Source organism: Carassius gibelio, chromosome B14 (genome assembly GCF_023724105.1).
Source record: "Carassius gibelio isolate Cgi1373 ecotype wild population from Czech Republic chromosome B14, carGib1.2-hapl.c, whole genome shotgun sequence".
In the NCBI taxonomy this organism is placed as follows: domain Eukaryota; kingdom Metazoa; phylum Chordata; class Actinopteri; order Cypriniformes; family Cyprinidae; genus Carassius; species Carassius gibelio.
This window is the reverse complement of record NC_068409.1, coordinates 21,474,658-21,490,655: the sequence shown is the minus strand read 5'-3', so window position 1 is coordinate 21,490,655 and position 15,998 is coordinate 21,474,658. Positions and strand designations below refer to the sequence as shown.

The following is a 15,998-nucleotide window of genomic DNA, read 5'->3' as shown; positions in this document are numbered from 1 at the left end:
GAATTGTTTCTTTGTGCATTATTGTGCAATTTTCCAAATGCCTGATTACTCAAGCATATTTCAGTTATGGTAAAAAAAAAAAATAAAAAAAAAAGCAGGCCTATAAGACTGTGAGAGTCTCAACTGGAGGAAAATTGGAGACCAAGAATGATTTCAGTTAAATAAATAAAAAATTATACCCTGCCTGCATCCCAATTTCCATAATTTCAACCCTAAATAGTATTAGTAGCCTATTACTATTCCCGAATACTAGTATGCATATTGAGACACAGGGATAGTGGAATATTTTTCTTCCAATTGCTGAAATAAAACTCTTTAAGGTTATTCTAATTTGTGCTTAGATTATGACAGTGCAGGATATAGAGCTTCAAATGAGTAAATTTAAACAGCAGTGAGATTTTCATGTTTGTTGTTGTTTTTTTTTTTTTTTTTTTTTTTTTTTTTTTTTGAATGACTGTGACATTTTAGACATCTTTGGTTGAGTGAATCAATGGCCAAATAATTAATTCAAAACAAGCTATAAGTTATCCTCACAGACAGTGCGGTAATGTAATCAGTTGTCAAGTTTACTGGCTCTAAACTTTTCTTTTCGTTATTCAGAATTGCCCTTGATAAATATTTGGAAACTATACAAAGTTCCATTAATCAAGATGTAATTTTATTATGCTGCTTTTGTTTTTTGTTACCCTGGCAAAAAAAATTCTTTTTATTTTACTTTGTCTTTATGTTTACAATTGTAATTGTTATTTTACTTTATATTAATAAAAAATGTAATTTTTGTCAGGCTGCATTGCGTCATAAAAGTAGGCGGGATTAACGTGTTTAACAAACTGGTATTTTTCCACCGCTCCTGACCGCATGTCAACGCTCATTGGCTCGAACTAAAATTTGATTGGCCTGCACTCCACTCTTAGGCCCGCCCCCCTATCTATCTGATTGGATGCCATCGTTGTGGAGGTGTCAGTCAATAGTTTTTTCGCCCAGTGACACTGCAGCTCTATGTCCGGGCATGTAGATCTCATAGCGGCTCGGCCTTTGTTAGCGAGTCGCTGAGAAGAACCAAGAAAGCCAGAGGAGCCGCATTCATGCTCATACAGAGAGGAAAATGATCATCTGCACGAAAAACATGGACTATCGCCTTGGAACCCAGTGCCAGTTCGTTCAAAATCAGGTAACATAAATAACGTTACCTGAAGTCAAGATAATAACTGTAAACCGTAGCTGGAGGTTATCTAGACTCTTGCTGGGAAGTTTCAAAGTTGACAGTTCATCTAACGTTACTTTAACAAAAGCATCAACTCTTTAATGTCGTACATTCATTCGTGTTTAAAACGCTTCTCCGAGGTATACGTGTCATTATTTTTGAATACATATTCAGAAGTCGCTCTTTGAAAGAAAAGACTCGTCGCCATAAGTAACTTGCGTTAATATCCGTTATTTTCTAGCATAACGTACACGAATGTCGTTCACATATATTTAAAAGATCAGTCTGCTGTTAACCAATGACCATCTGCTACGAGTTTTAAACGCCAATTCATTGTATTCAGTATTTATTATTCCTGATATTGACTTCATTTTCGACAAGATAAAAGTGTTTTCACAATGTAACGTTAAAGCTGCAGTCTGGAGTTAACGTTTGTGCTGCAGTTCATCTGAAATCTTAGGCAGCTATGAACTCGTTTGAACAATAGTGATCCCATGGCACATTTGGTCTTTTTTTTTTTTTTTGTATTTTGTTGAATGAAAAGCTGTGCAAATCCATTGCGTTCATGACAGAGAGTGATCATCTTAATAAGCTTCTTTGTCGTGCATATGCTTCAGTTTGGTTTAGATGGCCATTGTGTCCTTGCAACTATGTTGACTACTCATAAAGGTATGTGTTTGTTAAATATATCACAAGTATTAACAGTATTTAAACATTAAAGCTCCACGAGGAATTAAAAGTACAATCTTGAAAGCCTTTGGTTGGTGCAGATCAAGTCACGGTTATGGGTTCACTAATCATCTAAACCTAACGTTTCATGACAATAAGCTTTTCTATTGATGTTGGCATGTTGAAGTTTTGTATGTTTTATACCGTCTGAGTTTTTTTGTTGAGTTGTTTGTAAGAAGAATCTTCTGTTTTATACACGAAGATAACTGATCGAGTGTTTTTGGGTTCGTATCGACATAGAAGCATTCGTTTCTCGATCATTCAACTCATAATGTTTCCTTCGTTTTGTATTTATTTCATCTTTTAAGTATATATAATCAACTGATTGCGTATAAGCTTTTGTGAAAATGACAATCTGTCATTTGTCTGTGGCGCTGTCGTAGTGTCATTTTTCGTAGTTCGCGTCGGGCAAACACAAAGCCCTTTGTAGTTAAACCCGTAAACCGTGACACGACAATCTGCACGGGGAAATTTATTAATGAATTTTCCTCACGCTTGACTTTTTGGTCTTGTTGTGCGAGTCTTTTCTCTTTCTCCCGTTTGTGTGATTTGATGCTGATATACTGCCAATCAAAGTTGTTTTTCTCCCATTTGCCCGCAGTTCCTCCTGTGGCCTGAGGGGGCACTGTCTCCTGCGCATACACGAGAACAATGGAGGAATGTGCCTTTTAAACATTTCTCAGAAATATGCTCTCATTTGCCAGCCCATAAGAAAATACCCTAGGCTTGTACTTGGTTTGTTAACATTAAAAACTCGTTTTCTCTTTTCCCCTCAGCTAACCACTGGTCCATTTATAAAAGATACTCTTCAAAAAAATATCTGTAGGTGATAAGTATTATAAGACGTGTTTCAAAGCTCCTTAATGTGTTTCACATAGAGAGCATTTTTAATATCCTGACTACAAACTGCTTTTGTAACATTGTCCGAACAGTACGGTAGGATTTAAACTTGTATTGCAATCCATTATGTAGCTTATTTATAGATATGTATTTGAAGTATAGCTGACCATGAATATTAAGACCACAAAAGCACAAGATGACAACATAACAGACAACTGATTTTACCAGCAAACCAAATGTTGAACTTCCCATGCGGAAATGTGATTCATCAGTAATCTGCCTTTACTTCACTATCTGTCGTCATGCAAGCTGCTGAATGTATGTCACACTGTCTGCTTGTGTTAATGTCAGTCTTCCTGGTTGTATGACTGCATCCATATGTGGCTTGCCCTGTGTGTGTGTGTGTGTGTGTGTTTGTGTTTGCTGCCGGCCTTGTTTCAGTCCAACCCCCAGTTAGGTGCAGCTGGCTGTTTTGTTCTTCCTGGCTTCCAGGTTGGCAAGCCAAAATAGTGTTTCCTTTGTATAGAGGGAGAGAGATGGGGTTTGTGCAACAGCAATTGGGGCATTTGCGCATGTCATGGACTGAGCCCTCCAGGCCTTCTGGGAATGCAGATTGAATATCGCATCTTGCTCTTATTCTGAACCGAAGGCCACCCCCCCCCCCATGTTTAGACCGTCCTCAAATGACAAAAGATGAGCAGTAGGCTTATGTTTGTCTGTTTTATTAAAGTGGTGAAATGTCACCCAATTAAAGGGATCGTTCACCTTTAAATAAAAATTCTGGCGTCACTTACCCGAGTAGTTTTGACTTAATTTCACTTAAAAAGTGATATTTTAAAGAATGATGGTAACCAGAGAGTTTTGGTTATCATTGACTTTCTTTGCAGGAAGAACAGTTTTTGTACGATGTGAGAATGAGCAACCGATCACAGAATTGTGGGTGTACTACCCTCCCCCCCCCTCTCTCTTTTTTTTTTTGTATTTGACCACCAGCAAGAATAAACACATGAACTCATTCAAATCTAAACGCAAGAGTATATGCAAATATATTCAAATCTAACTGCTGTTTTGTTTGTTCATGGAGTGATCTTGCACTTTTTTTTTTGTGTGTCTTTCTAATATATCACACAAATGCTGCTTCGTGTAGCACTTTAACTTTTAACCCAACAAATAACTTAATTATGTAGTAAAGGACGTGTATGCTGTCATTGTTCATGGAAACAGGAATTATGATTGCTGAATGTGGCACGTTTACCCAATAAACAAGATTTCGGCTGAATCTGAGGGACTCGCCAAGAGGATATGAGACTGACTTCCTGTTTCGTGTTGACTGTTGGTAAAGACATGTCAGTGCGTGTTGCTGGTGCTGATGAGGCATCCTGTACTGAAAAAAAAAAATCGCCCCAAGTTTCAAAATAACCTTATGCGGTTGACCATGAACTGTGCTGTTGTTATGTATGAACTTTATACCCTAATTGAAAAGTTTAACCAACATCTCTTGTTGATCGCAGCTTGATATACACACAAAAACCAGCATCTGCTGCAGCGTTTCATTGAGTGTGTGTGGGTGTGCGAGTGTCTCTCAGCTTCTCGTATGACTTGCATTAGTCTCTAATTTCCCTCTGAAGTTTCATTAGTAGTTAGTTGCAAGTTGTTTTGTCTCGTTTCTGGGATAAAGACTCCCCCCTTGTGATTTTCTGCGGCTGCTGATACGGGTTATGAAACGAACACTCTGTATTGAACCACGATAGCATGTTGAATATATCTGTATTTGCAGTTGCCTGTTTTTCTGGGTCACCGCTGAGGAGTTTTGGGCATTGCGACCAGGCTCGGAGACATGTGATCTGTTTACCAGGGAAAGTGCACTTGTACTTGCGTCCCAATGGAGAATAGTGTTTGTACTGCTGTTTGAGCCTGACCTCAACATCTCAGTCTTGTTTAAATGCCTTGTGGCTTGTGCTTTATTGCCAATATGACTCTTGGTTGACCATATTTTCACTTCTATATTCTTAGAGCTTTTCCCAGCGCAAAATGCTTCTAAAATCTCAACAGTAAGGTACATCCCAATTCACGTACTCCTGCGCTTTTCTATGCCATTTTATAGTATATAAATACTTGCTGGTAAATTTTACAAACAGTTGCAAAAAATTTAAAATCGAAGACTGAAATAGTATTTTCTTTTAAAATGTGTCCTGGAATCTTTGATTTAATTGAAAAAGTTTTTTTTTTTTTTTTTACAGTAGTATGTTAACACTGGAAATTCCAGTAAGAAACATATACCAAGATGATGCCCTTATTTAACCAAAAAAATGAAGTGTGTAATGTTGAACATTTCTTGCTTTCAAATGTTGCAGCCTTTCTTTTTGTAACACGGGAAACTGGCTGTTAGATTCCAGTATTGAATGACAAAATAACATTATAAAGTTCATATATTAGTCAGCAGTGGTGTGTCATTTGGGACACAACAAATGTATGGAAGTTATGCAGAAACAGATCTGGATACGCACTTGATCTGGAGTATAAATGCCAGACTTTCTAGGTAAGTGTAATGTTAGTCTGCGATGCTTTGTAAGGGACGTATTGCTTGCACATGTTTTGCAAGCCTCGACTGAATTGAATGACAAGACACCTGTATCTCAGGCAGAAATACATCACAGCTTTCAGCGCCACCTTGACACAGATTTTTTCCTTGATAGAAGCGAGTGAGTGTCTTTGTTCCTGTTTCATCAAGTTGCCTCTTAAAATTAGTCATCAACCAGATGTAGTGTAATTCTTTTTATTATAATTTTTTTTTTAATGACTTTAAATGTTAAGTTTCACACTTTAAAAGACCTCAGTAAACCGGTTAGGCTGACACTTTTCCCAATAGAGGACAATCCACTCTCTGCACCTCAGTGCTAAACTACTTCTCATCTGAATTGCATGTTAAATTGGGTTAAGAAGCAAATATTGACCTACGGTTTAGTGTTTAAGTTCATTCCCTTTCATGAACATTTACTTGAGGAACCTGTCTGAAGAGATATTTCTGACGTCCTGCAAGTAAAACCCTTTTTTTTTTTTTTTTTTTTTTATGGTGTCTCTTGTGCAGGAATGGCGTTTCTTACTTATCTATGCATGTGCTATCTCAGCTGTCCTCTAGGACTATTTATAACCCTCTCTTTTCTGTCAGACACTGTATGAAGAGTGAAGGAGCTGGGACCTGGGTGTAATTTATTACCCACATATTTTCCCCAACAAAACTCAGCACTGTGGAGACATGGAGATTTTCAGTTGGCTAATTGCTATCAGTTCTTTAATGTGATTTTAAGTGGTATTTGGAGACCCAAAATGTGTTGTGATTCAAAGGGATTGTACGTGCCCTGCTGTCAGTGTGAATCTTCAGTGCTGTCAGGAAGAGTTATGATGGCCCAGAGCTGTTTTGGCCACGGCTCTCAGTTGTCCCCCGTAACTATGTAACACGATTTCAGTCAATACGTGACCACATTCATGTTAGAGTCCAGTCAGAGCTCATCCTCTTCTCTCCCCCCAGCCTAGAAAGTGTAACTGACCCATTCATCGCCATGACTAACTATAGCCAGACCCACGGAGGAACGATTTACTTGAAGGAAGTACGGAGGCCACCCTCTCACGGTCAAACATTACAACTGATCTCATATCACATACAAGAAATGAGAGCCAAGACTAGAGGTAGAAGATTAAAAAATATTCATTGGGAAACAATCCAAAATATCCATAATAAACTTGAGCAGATTAATATTTAGCCTACTAGACGATCTAGACAATCAGGTCCGTGTCACTTAAGTTTTGTCGTGATGTTTTCAGCATCTGTCGTCTCATCATATGACAGTTCACATGAATTTCATCTGCAGAGCTGCATTTCGCCATTTCACTTGAAAAACTATCAAACGCAAACTGAAACTCAAAAGGTCTTCATGACCAACTAACAAAATAAAAGTTTGGTTTAACTTAAAGAAAGTCACTGTTATATTACTTATTATATAATAAAATGTATTTATGAAAGTAATAATAATTATAGAAAATAATTGGACACAATTTAGGGGAAAAAATCAAACTGATTTTGTGGGACTCTAAATTAAAAAGTAGTGTAGACATTTGCTCGTAAACTAAAAAGTTATGTTTCCGTTCGCTCTCAAGGCCTTAAACATGTGGAAAGCATTTTCTTCCCCATTTATATTATCAGATAAATATTGAACCCTCTGGGGTTCTTCATTTATGAGTCACACTCAGGACCTTCGGGTCAAAAATGACCCAGAGGCCGGGATTCAGGTATACTTTTTTTCAGTAAAATCAATCAAATGTATTTTTGTTCAATAATATTTTTTCTTTCTTTTTTGGTGTTTTGAGAGAATTTTATGATAATAATGAATTTTTATGCAATAATTATGATCCATTTTTTCCCATTGAATATAATAGAAAATTTATATATATATGTATTTTTATTTTTATTTTTATTAATGCTGTATTTTATTTTAAAGTACAGCCAAAGCCTATAGAAAACAATTTTTGAAATTAGATTGGTGCCATCTGGTGGACAAATTAAGCATTTTATCATGCAATAGCACATTTTTACCACTAGAGAGAATGTACAGCTCTCTGTAGAAAGGCTTGTGAATTCTAGTGATTTTTGCACATATTTGCCTATTTATTTCAGGTTGTGGATTTTAATATATAATCACAGATTCTCAAAGACTATTTTTGTCAAGTTTTTTTTTTTTTTTGTTTGGTTGATTTAAATGGTAATTTCAAGTGCCAGTTTTACTTTATAATACAGTCAAACCTGAACATTGCACTAGAAAGAGAACAAACGGAAAGCATTTTGTTACCCATTGTTTTAATTCTAACTTAATAAAAAAAATTACATTATTTAAATCATAACATATTTTTATTTACCTTTTATTATAAACATTTCCATTAAAATTATTTTTTGCAATTCAATGAACAGTAACTCTTCAAAATTGCCAACAGCAATTATGAACAAAAAACAAAAATAACAGCAAACGTATAATCATTTTCAAACAGTACATGTAAATGGAAAATAGAAAAATAAAAAAAGTGTCACGCTGGGCCTGGGTCGCTCGAATAGGCCTGGAGGTTACTAGGGAAGAATTCCATCCTTTGACCTTACTCTGTTTGTGCGTGTGTGCGTGCGTGCGTGCACACGTGCTTGTGTGTGTGTGTTTGTGTGTGTGTGTGTGTTCAAGAGAGAGACATGGTGTGTGACTTTTGCATTTTGGATCCAATGTCTCCCCTTTATTTGATTCATTGATTTTATTTCACATATTCTCACATATCTCTGTTACAGTTTCACCAGTCTCATATTTCCCTATGTGTGTGTGTGTGTGTGTGTGTGTGTGTGTGTGTGTGAGTGAGTGTGTCTATTTTGCAACCTTGATGGCTTACAGCCTCATGCTTTTATTGCTGTGCACTTTATTTCTTACATTGATGAATAATTTCTTTTATTTCACACATTTCCCAAAATTAGCTTTTGCAATGATACTTTCATTTGTGTGTGTTTTTGTGTGTATAAGTGTGTGTGTGTGTGTGTGTGTGTGTGAATTTTTTTGTCTGTTTTGCACTCTTGATGTTTTAGAGATTCACCCCTTCACTGTTGTATGCTTTTTTTCTACATCGTGGCTGATTTGTAGATTGTACACACAAAAAAACTCAGTATTTTCATATTTTTGCAAATTTCCCATTCATTTCCTATGGCGGGTCATTTTTGATCCGAAGACCCTGAGTGTGACTATTTTTTTTACGACCACTTAGACTTTTAAAATCCTGTCCCCAATTTTTTGGGGTGTTCATATACCAAGTACCAAAAAAGTCACCAAGTTTCGGACCATTCCGATGAAGCTACGATTTGTAACATTTTTTTAAAAAAAATCTTCGGGTCATAAATGACCGAAGAACCCCAGATTAAATATTGATATCAAATGATGTGGGGAAAAAATATTGTGGTAATATTTTACCCTTGTTGCCCTGGAGCTATTGTAGTTCCATTAGTGTTAGTTAATTAAATATCTACCACTATTGTGTCAAAATGTCGCTGACCTTTAAAAATGGCCTTCAAATTGCATTGAACTTCAATAATGTGACGCATTTCTGTGTGGAATTGTGAAATTGAATTATTTTTCCCCCGAGCCACGCAGCCTATGTTACAGCAACAGAAAAATGAAGTAATTTCAAAGTAGAGATTGCAACCACAGTTTGGTGCACATTTATAAAACACTTTCTTTAGAATCTTATGCACTGATAAATGTCAGTAAATTGGTACGTTTTTTTAAGCTGTATTTTCTAGTCCAATCAAGCCTGTTTTCACCAGCTCTGCTTCTAAATACCTTCAGCTGCTCTCTCACTATTTTCCAATCTCCTGTTTCTTCCTCTACTCTCTCTCTCTCTCTCTCTCTCTCTCTCTCTCTCTCTCTCTCTCTCTCTCTCTGCGAGGCGCTCGGACAGGAGGGAAGTAGGCAGGATTTCCATAATCCCACATTCAGACACAAAGCAGGCCAAAGGCGCAGGCACAAGGCCTCGGTTGGCCTTCACAGTCAGCATTAAAAAACATGAAGACATGAATCAGCAGATCTCAATCCTCAACACCAGTCAAACAAGGACAGCGGGACAATATATTTGCCATTTCCAGATCGATTTCCTTTCCACAAATTGTCTAAAATAGTCGCCTATGCTAAATGCGGATGATTGAGCCACAACTCCCAAGTTGTGTCTGTGATTAAACACGGGTATGGTGTCCATTGCCATTTTTATAATCTGGATGTATTTTAAGCTTCTTGGGGTGTGAAAGTAGGAGATTGAGGTCGACAGACGTCTGTCTGGTCTGAAACAGCAGTAGGTCGCTGTTAGTGTGGAATGTCTATTAATGTCCCTCGATACCTGCAGGACCCGTGGCAGACTCGGTGTTTGTTTGCTACTATTCCTTTACTTCTTTTTATTTTTTTGTTGGGAACTATTTGAGGAATGCCGCAAAAAACTATTGAAAGCTATTTTAAAGTGGTTCCTTTAAGATTAACCTAAAAACACACACACTGAATAGGTGTTTTTCATTCACAAAGTGCTTTTTATCTGCCTTTTTGTTTATCCATTTCTCATTGCTGTGTGTTTTTGTTTTGTTTTTTGGCAGGTGATGGTGAACTCTGAGAAAGACCGTGCTTCTCTCTTGTGTATGAAGGCTCTTGTCAACAGGGGGCGTCTGGACTCGGTGTCTCAGCAGATGGCCTCTCACCCACAGTACCTGGAGAGTTTCCTGCGCACACAGCACTACATCCTCTATATGGATGGCCCATTGCCCCTGCCCTACCGCCACTACATTGCCATCATGGTATGAACATGCTCTACAGTCAGTCACAGGCTCAGGTAATATCTCGGGTTGAATGATAAATGTATTTGTGTTTCAGGCTGCGGCTCGGCATCACTGTAGGGACCTGGTGTCTCTGCACTCGGCTCAGTTTCTGCGTGTTGGCGGAGACCCGTTATGGCTTCAGGGGTTAAAGGCTGCACCGCCGCGGCTACAGCACCTTGATCAAATCAACAAGGTCCTGGCCCATCAGCCTTGGCTCACGGCTCGCTCTCACATACAGGCCCTGCTCAAGACAGGAGAGCAGTGCTGGTCTCTGGCAGAGCTGGTTCAGGCCGTGGTTCTGCTGGCCCACTGTCACTCCCTCTGCAGTTTCGTTTTCGGTTCTGGTTCTGACTCTGACTCCACTCCCACTCTCAGAGTGCATCATGGCACACCTCCTGGCTACTGTCTCTGTGACGCTGCCAATGGCAACACCACCTTTTCGCCACCCTCTACTGGACCCACAGAGAAGGTGCCACGGCGAAGGGTACGGATGATCATTCATTTCATTTGGCAAACAAGGTTAGGTTTAGGTTTGCTTGGGTTTGAATTTTTTAAAAAAAAATGCATATATAATCAAAACATCACAGCACTTCCTGTTCTTCTGTAATTTTTATAATAGGCTGGATTTGATCATAGTGATACCACTTGAATGCTTGGGAAGAGAGTAGACACTATCAACACTGTAGGAAGATTGATATCATTCTTTTACGTTTATTTTTTACTCTGATATCAGCTTGGCACATAAGTAACAATATTTTTTCAAACACCCAGGTGAAGCAGTGTGCAAGACATGTGAAGTCCATTAATACAGACATAACCTGCATTGTTTGCTCTCTTTTTTTTTAGTCCTTAGACTCCATCTGTGAAGTCGCTTACCTTCGAGAACAAATTCAAAAATCACAGGAGGAGATCAGGGAAAGAAAAGGAGACCGACTCCATTCGCAGACACTCCTACATACAGGTAAGATGTTGTTTGTATTAAGCCAGTGTGTCGTATAACCATGTTTCCCAATTCTGCTATAAACAGGATGTGTAATTTTGGATTGGGATGAGTGTTTAGAGAGTTATTTTTACACAAGGGCCTTTTCTTGTGTATATAACGCTCCCTCATGGACCCTCTTTCGTAACCTGCTTTTCTCTTTCTCAAATGTGACTCCATATCAGATGTGGAGGAGGAGGACGAGGCGAAGTTCTCCGCAGACCCCTCCCGCTTCGTCACAGACCCAGAATTCGGCTACCAGGAATTTGCCAGACGGGAGGAGGACCATTTCCAAGTATTCCGGGTGCAGGTGGGGGCTTTGCATTGGGTGTCACCTACCAAAAGTAGTAGCATAAAGGGGTACTAAGGGTCAGAATTACAGCTCATGCCCTTCCTTCTCAAGACTGTCAGCACTTAATGTTACTCTCAAAACCTTAAAAGGAAGCGCTGTGCCGCTGCCAATCCTCTCAAAAGCAAGTTTCATTCAAGTAGGCTTTCTACATTTGATTTGAATGGGAATCGTATGCAACTCCTGTAGTTAAAAGCAGTTTATTTATCCCAATTTATATTGAAGTTTAGGGTGTGAAATGAATGCTTGTATTCAGAAAGCATGCATTATATTGATCAAATATAAGATAAACTTTTTTTTTTTTTTAAGTCCTCCTATTATGGGTAATGATGTTCATATTTTAGTTTTGGGAGTCCCCAACAACAGGTTGACATGCATGCAAGTTCAAAAAACACTTTAATTGTCTTATAATATGCATTTATTTATCCCTTACTTGCTCAACGATTAATTTTTCCAATCTGCTGTTTTATGTGACGCTAATCTGTGGTGATTTGGTCCGACTTTGTGCCAAAAATGGCACCTAGTGGCAAAATGAATTAGCATTTTCATTCAGGCCAATGCGAAAAGACCACTAAGTGGGTGGGCAATATGCTAATGTTTTGTGTTGACGTCAACGTGTAATGGTTTGGGATTCTTTAAAAAAAACGACTCGTTTCTGTCTTTTTTTTTTTTTACTTTTTTTTTGAGCAGCAAATCTGCGTTTTAGAATAATTTCTGAAGGATAATGTGACACTGAAGACATCATGCTAAAAATTCGGCTTTGACATTGCAGGAATAAATTAAATTTTAAAACACATTTAAAGTAGGAAATGGTTATTTTATATTATAATATAATTTCACAATATTACTGATGCAGCCTTGGTGAGCATAAAGACTTCTTTCAGAAACATTGACATCCTACTGGTCCCAAACTATTGAATGGTAGTTTATGAACCATTGTAGAAACTGCTATAGCACTATAGCAGTCTTTAAAATACCACAGTATGTGTTATGTTATGAATGCTATATTTATTAATCTTTCTGTGCAGGACTATTCATGGGAGGATCACGGCTTCTCGTTGGTGAACAGGCTCTACTCTGATATAGGTCACTTGTTGGACGAGCGATTCCGCAGTGTGGCCTCCCTCCCTTTCCCTCACAGCCCCGATCTGAAACGAGCCATCTGGAACTACATTCATTGTATCTATGGCATCAGGTACCCTGGTTCCCTGGTTTTTTGCACTTTTGCATTTTGCCACAAGTTTGCATTTTGAATGCAAAAAACAACAACATGAAATTAAGTCTAATGCCAAGCTTTCAACTCCACACTCACACATTGTGACTTAACAACTAGTTTCGAAAATGCTGAAAAAGGCCAAAAAAAAAAAGGAAGCGCTTACATTGACACTTTTGTTTTTAGATATGATGATTACGATTATGGGGAAGTCAACCGGTTACTGGATCGTGGTTTGAAACTTTATATTAAAGCTGTGGCCTGCTATCCCGACTCCAGCAAGACCCCTCTATGCCCACTGTCCTGGGCCACTGTCAAAGCTTCAGAGAAGGTGAATTCCTATCAAAACTTGTGCTGCGTACACCTCAATAGCATATACTTATCCCCACAAAGCCTAATGTATCATATTTGATGTAGAAATTCTCTAAATTAAAAACATTTTGCACTCAATCTACTTCATGCATTCTGTTGTTTGACTATGTATTTTTTAGCAAGTAAAAGGCCTTTTAGTACAACTTTAGTTTGAGCTCTGTATTATCCTATCATATTAAATGAGCTGTAAATGCCTGATGTATCAAATATGACACTCAACAATAAACAATTTTTTAATTTGATAATTCTATGACTTTTGTTCTTTCCATGGAACAGAATAATAAAATATACCACCTACTTTAAATGGCTAAACAGTATTTCATAAGTGTTTTAAAACCAATATTCCTGTCGTTTTGTCTTTTAGGTTCATATAAATTTGTTGGTGATGGAGGCCCGTCTGCAGGCCGAGCTGCTGTACGCGCTCCGAGCCATCACTCAATACATGATCGCATAGGACACGAACGTTCAGCGTCACAGAGGGACACGGTACAACGAAAGTCAAGGCAAAGAAATACAATCAGAGATCCGTCTCTGTATTTGTTGTCTCTGAGTTTAACCAGTGTGATGTAAGGTACTGCTGTGAAACGTTTCTTTGCCAAAGGTGAAACTTTAGAAAAAAGAAAAAAGAAAAAAAACAACAGGTGCAAAGCAATCGCTCTCACCCCTAATGTCTTTTTGCATGTTTCTCCTACTTCATTTTGTTTCTGTATTTGTCCTATTGTGCGCATACTCTTCTTTTTCTACCTTTTTTTTTTTTTTTTAGTATCTTTATATCAGATGGTTAATGTGCAATTATTTTTATTCAGTTGTGGTTGTTGTCAGTAATATTTTCCCGTTTGTTTGTTTTGTTTGTTTTCTGCTGTTGCTATTCAACTGAGTGAGAGAAAATGTGTACAACTGTCCATTTCCAAAGTATCCAGCTCTGGAAAGGTCATCGCCAATTTGAGTCACTGTTTACAGAAAATAACGAGTGATTGGACAAAGGCTTTTGCTTAACATGGCTTCCAGATATTTCATTTGAATGTGGAATAGTGAGATCAGAGCAAAATTTAACAAAGGGTAAGAGAAGGTTCAACAGCTGTAACTTTCTTTTATAAATGAGCACTTTTAAGTCAGTATCTATCTATAGAATATCTCAATAAGCTTTCGACTGTGGCTTCACAGCACGTCATCAAGTACTGTTTTCACTCCGTTCAATCTAATCTAATCAATTATTAGCTTTGATGTTTTCCAAAATCTTCCACACGCTCTTCTGTCTGCATGGGTGCTGGAAGTCATTCAAATGGGTACATTTATAGGATCCATATTTATCATCCGATTCATCTCAGTAGGCATCTAAACTGCTATACAATGTGAAGATCTATATTTGACGGGTTCAAAGAAGTAGAATGGAATCACTTTTTCAAAAAAAAAAAAAATTGTGGTAGGGTTCTCAGTGTTTTTCAGTTACTTAGAGCTGACAGTCAGTTTTATCTGCTCTACACAAACTGGCCAAATCAACACCGCATGTATTTGAATGACCAACTTGGAAAACAGTTAAAATATCATTTAAAAGTAGGTCTTTAATTTTGAAGGAAATGGCCCACTGAAGTGATTCTGAGAGGTCCGGCATTTAGCGTTTAGGTTTATGTTGTGCTGGCGTCTCCGGTGTATCAGCAACAGTTAGGATTTGTTTTAAAATATTTTACCGTGTAAAAATTAAAAGTGATGTAAGTGAGAAGGAGCTCGGATGAGAATAAGCTTAAAATGTGATTTTTAATGTTGACGCGCTGGTATAGATCAAATGAAGGACTTCTGATAGAACTATATAAGATGAGTAAAGGTTTGCGGTCAGCCTGTCGCTATCCTTCCCATACCTGACCTGCACAAAATTATCTTTTTTTTTTTTTTTTTGGTTTTGCACTGAACCTTTTGCACAAAACCCTACAAGTGTGGTTGCAACTGGCAGCTGTCATTGTTACAAACTGCTTGAAGAGGCGGCGACGGCCGCTCTGATGCCATGAATATATTCAATGTCCAGTTTTAGGCCAAATACCTGTACTGTGTTAAACTCTCATCAGTCTGGTTAAATCTAGTTGGCAGAATGACTTGGGCAACACCTATGGTTGGTTTTGTGTGTTTATTTTTAAACATTGCATTACTTTTGTTCCTGTTTCAACTTGTTCCTTGTCTTGTCATTTTGAGGGAGGGTTATGATGATGATGTCAGTTTTGCTCTTGTCTGAACTGTTTAGAATATAAACTAAGGCATGTAAATCAGCAGAAATGTGTACAGGAGCCGCAGTCTGTGCTGGACGCACGGTGCCTTTTGACTGCTGATGAGTCACGGCTCATTGGTAAGTTGGAACTGGACTCAGAGCTAAGCCTCATGCTACTGCATTAATTCAAGCTGATAATAGATGATGTTCATTATCTGGGCCTACCGACGGTTGTGGACATCCGCAGATGTTTGTCAGGAGCAGAATAGGACTGCAGCACGGCCGTTCTACCTTAAGCAGGACTGTCTTAAATGCTTGTTCTTCAATGACGGTTTGCCACGTCCCTGAAATGTGGACACTTCCAGACTGTCTCCAACACCTCAGCTGGAAGACGTTAAGGACTGTGCCTCGGCGGAGGAGACTGAATGAGCATGGCTATTGCCAAAATGTTTATTTACCACGTAAATGTAGGAACTATAAAAATTTAAACTGACCAAAAAAGAAAAAAAAAAAAACTTGAAAAAGAAAAAACAAGCAAAAAAAGTTTTGAAATGTGAAAGCTTATTTTTTCTATAAAGATATGCAATATCATTGGTCTGTCTTGTTTTTATTTAGTCATTAACTGTGAAAGTAAATGGGTTTAATAGTCTAGATTTAGAAAATTAACCTTAAGGTTGCATATAGTCTACTCATTTAAAATCGTTATGTGTTCAGAGTTTTAGAATGATCGCTTGGTATGT

General features: G+C 38.0%; 1 protein-coding gene across 1 annotated transcript; it reads left to right on the top strand.

Moving 5' to 3' along the window:
* The first annotated feature begins 972 nt into the window (after positions 1-972).
* LOC127971278 (sestrin-3) lies at positions 973-15,849 on the top strand. The gene is made up of 8 exons (XM_052574172.1): positions 973-1,171; positions 9,930-10,127; positions 10,204-10,632; positions 10,995-11,109; positions 11,313-11,437; positions 12,505-12,671; positions 12,876-13,020; positions 13,426-15,849. Exons 1-8 carry the CDS (start codon positions 1,106-1,108, stop codon positions 13,513-13,515), a joined length of 1,335 nt encoding a protein of 444 aa, XP_052430132.1. The 5' UTR covers positions 973-1,105; the 3' UTR covers positions 13,516-15,849.
* Positions 15,850-15,998: the final 149 nt, after the last annotated feature.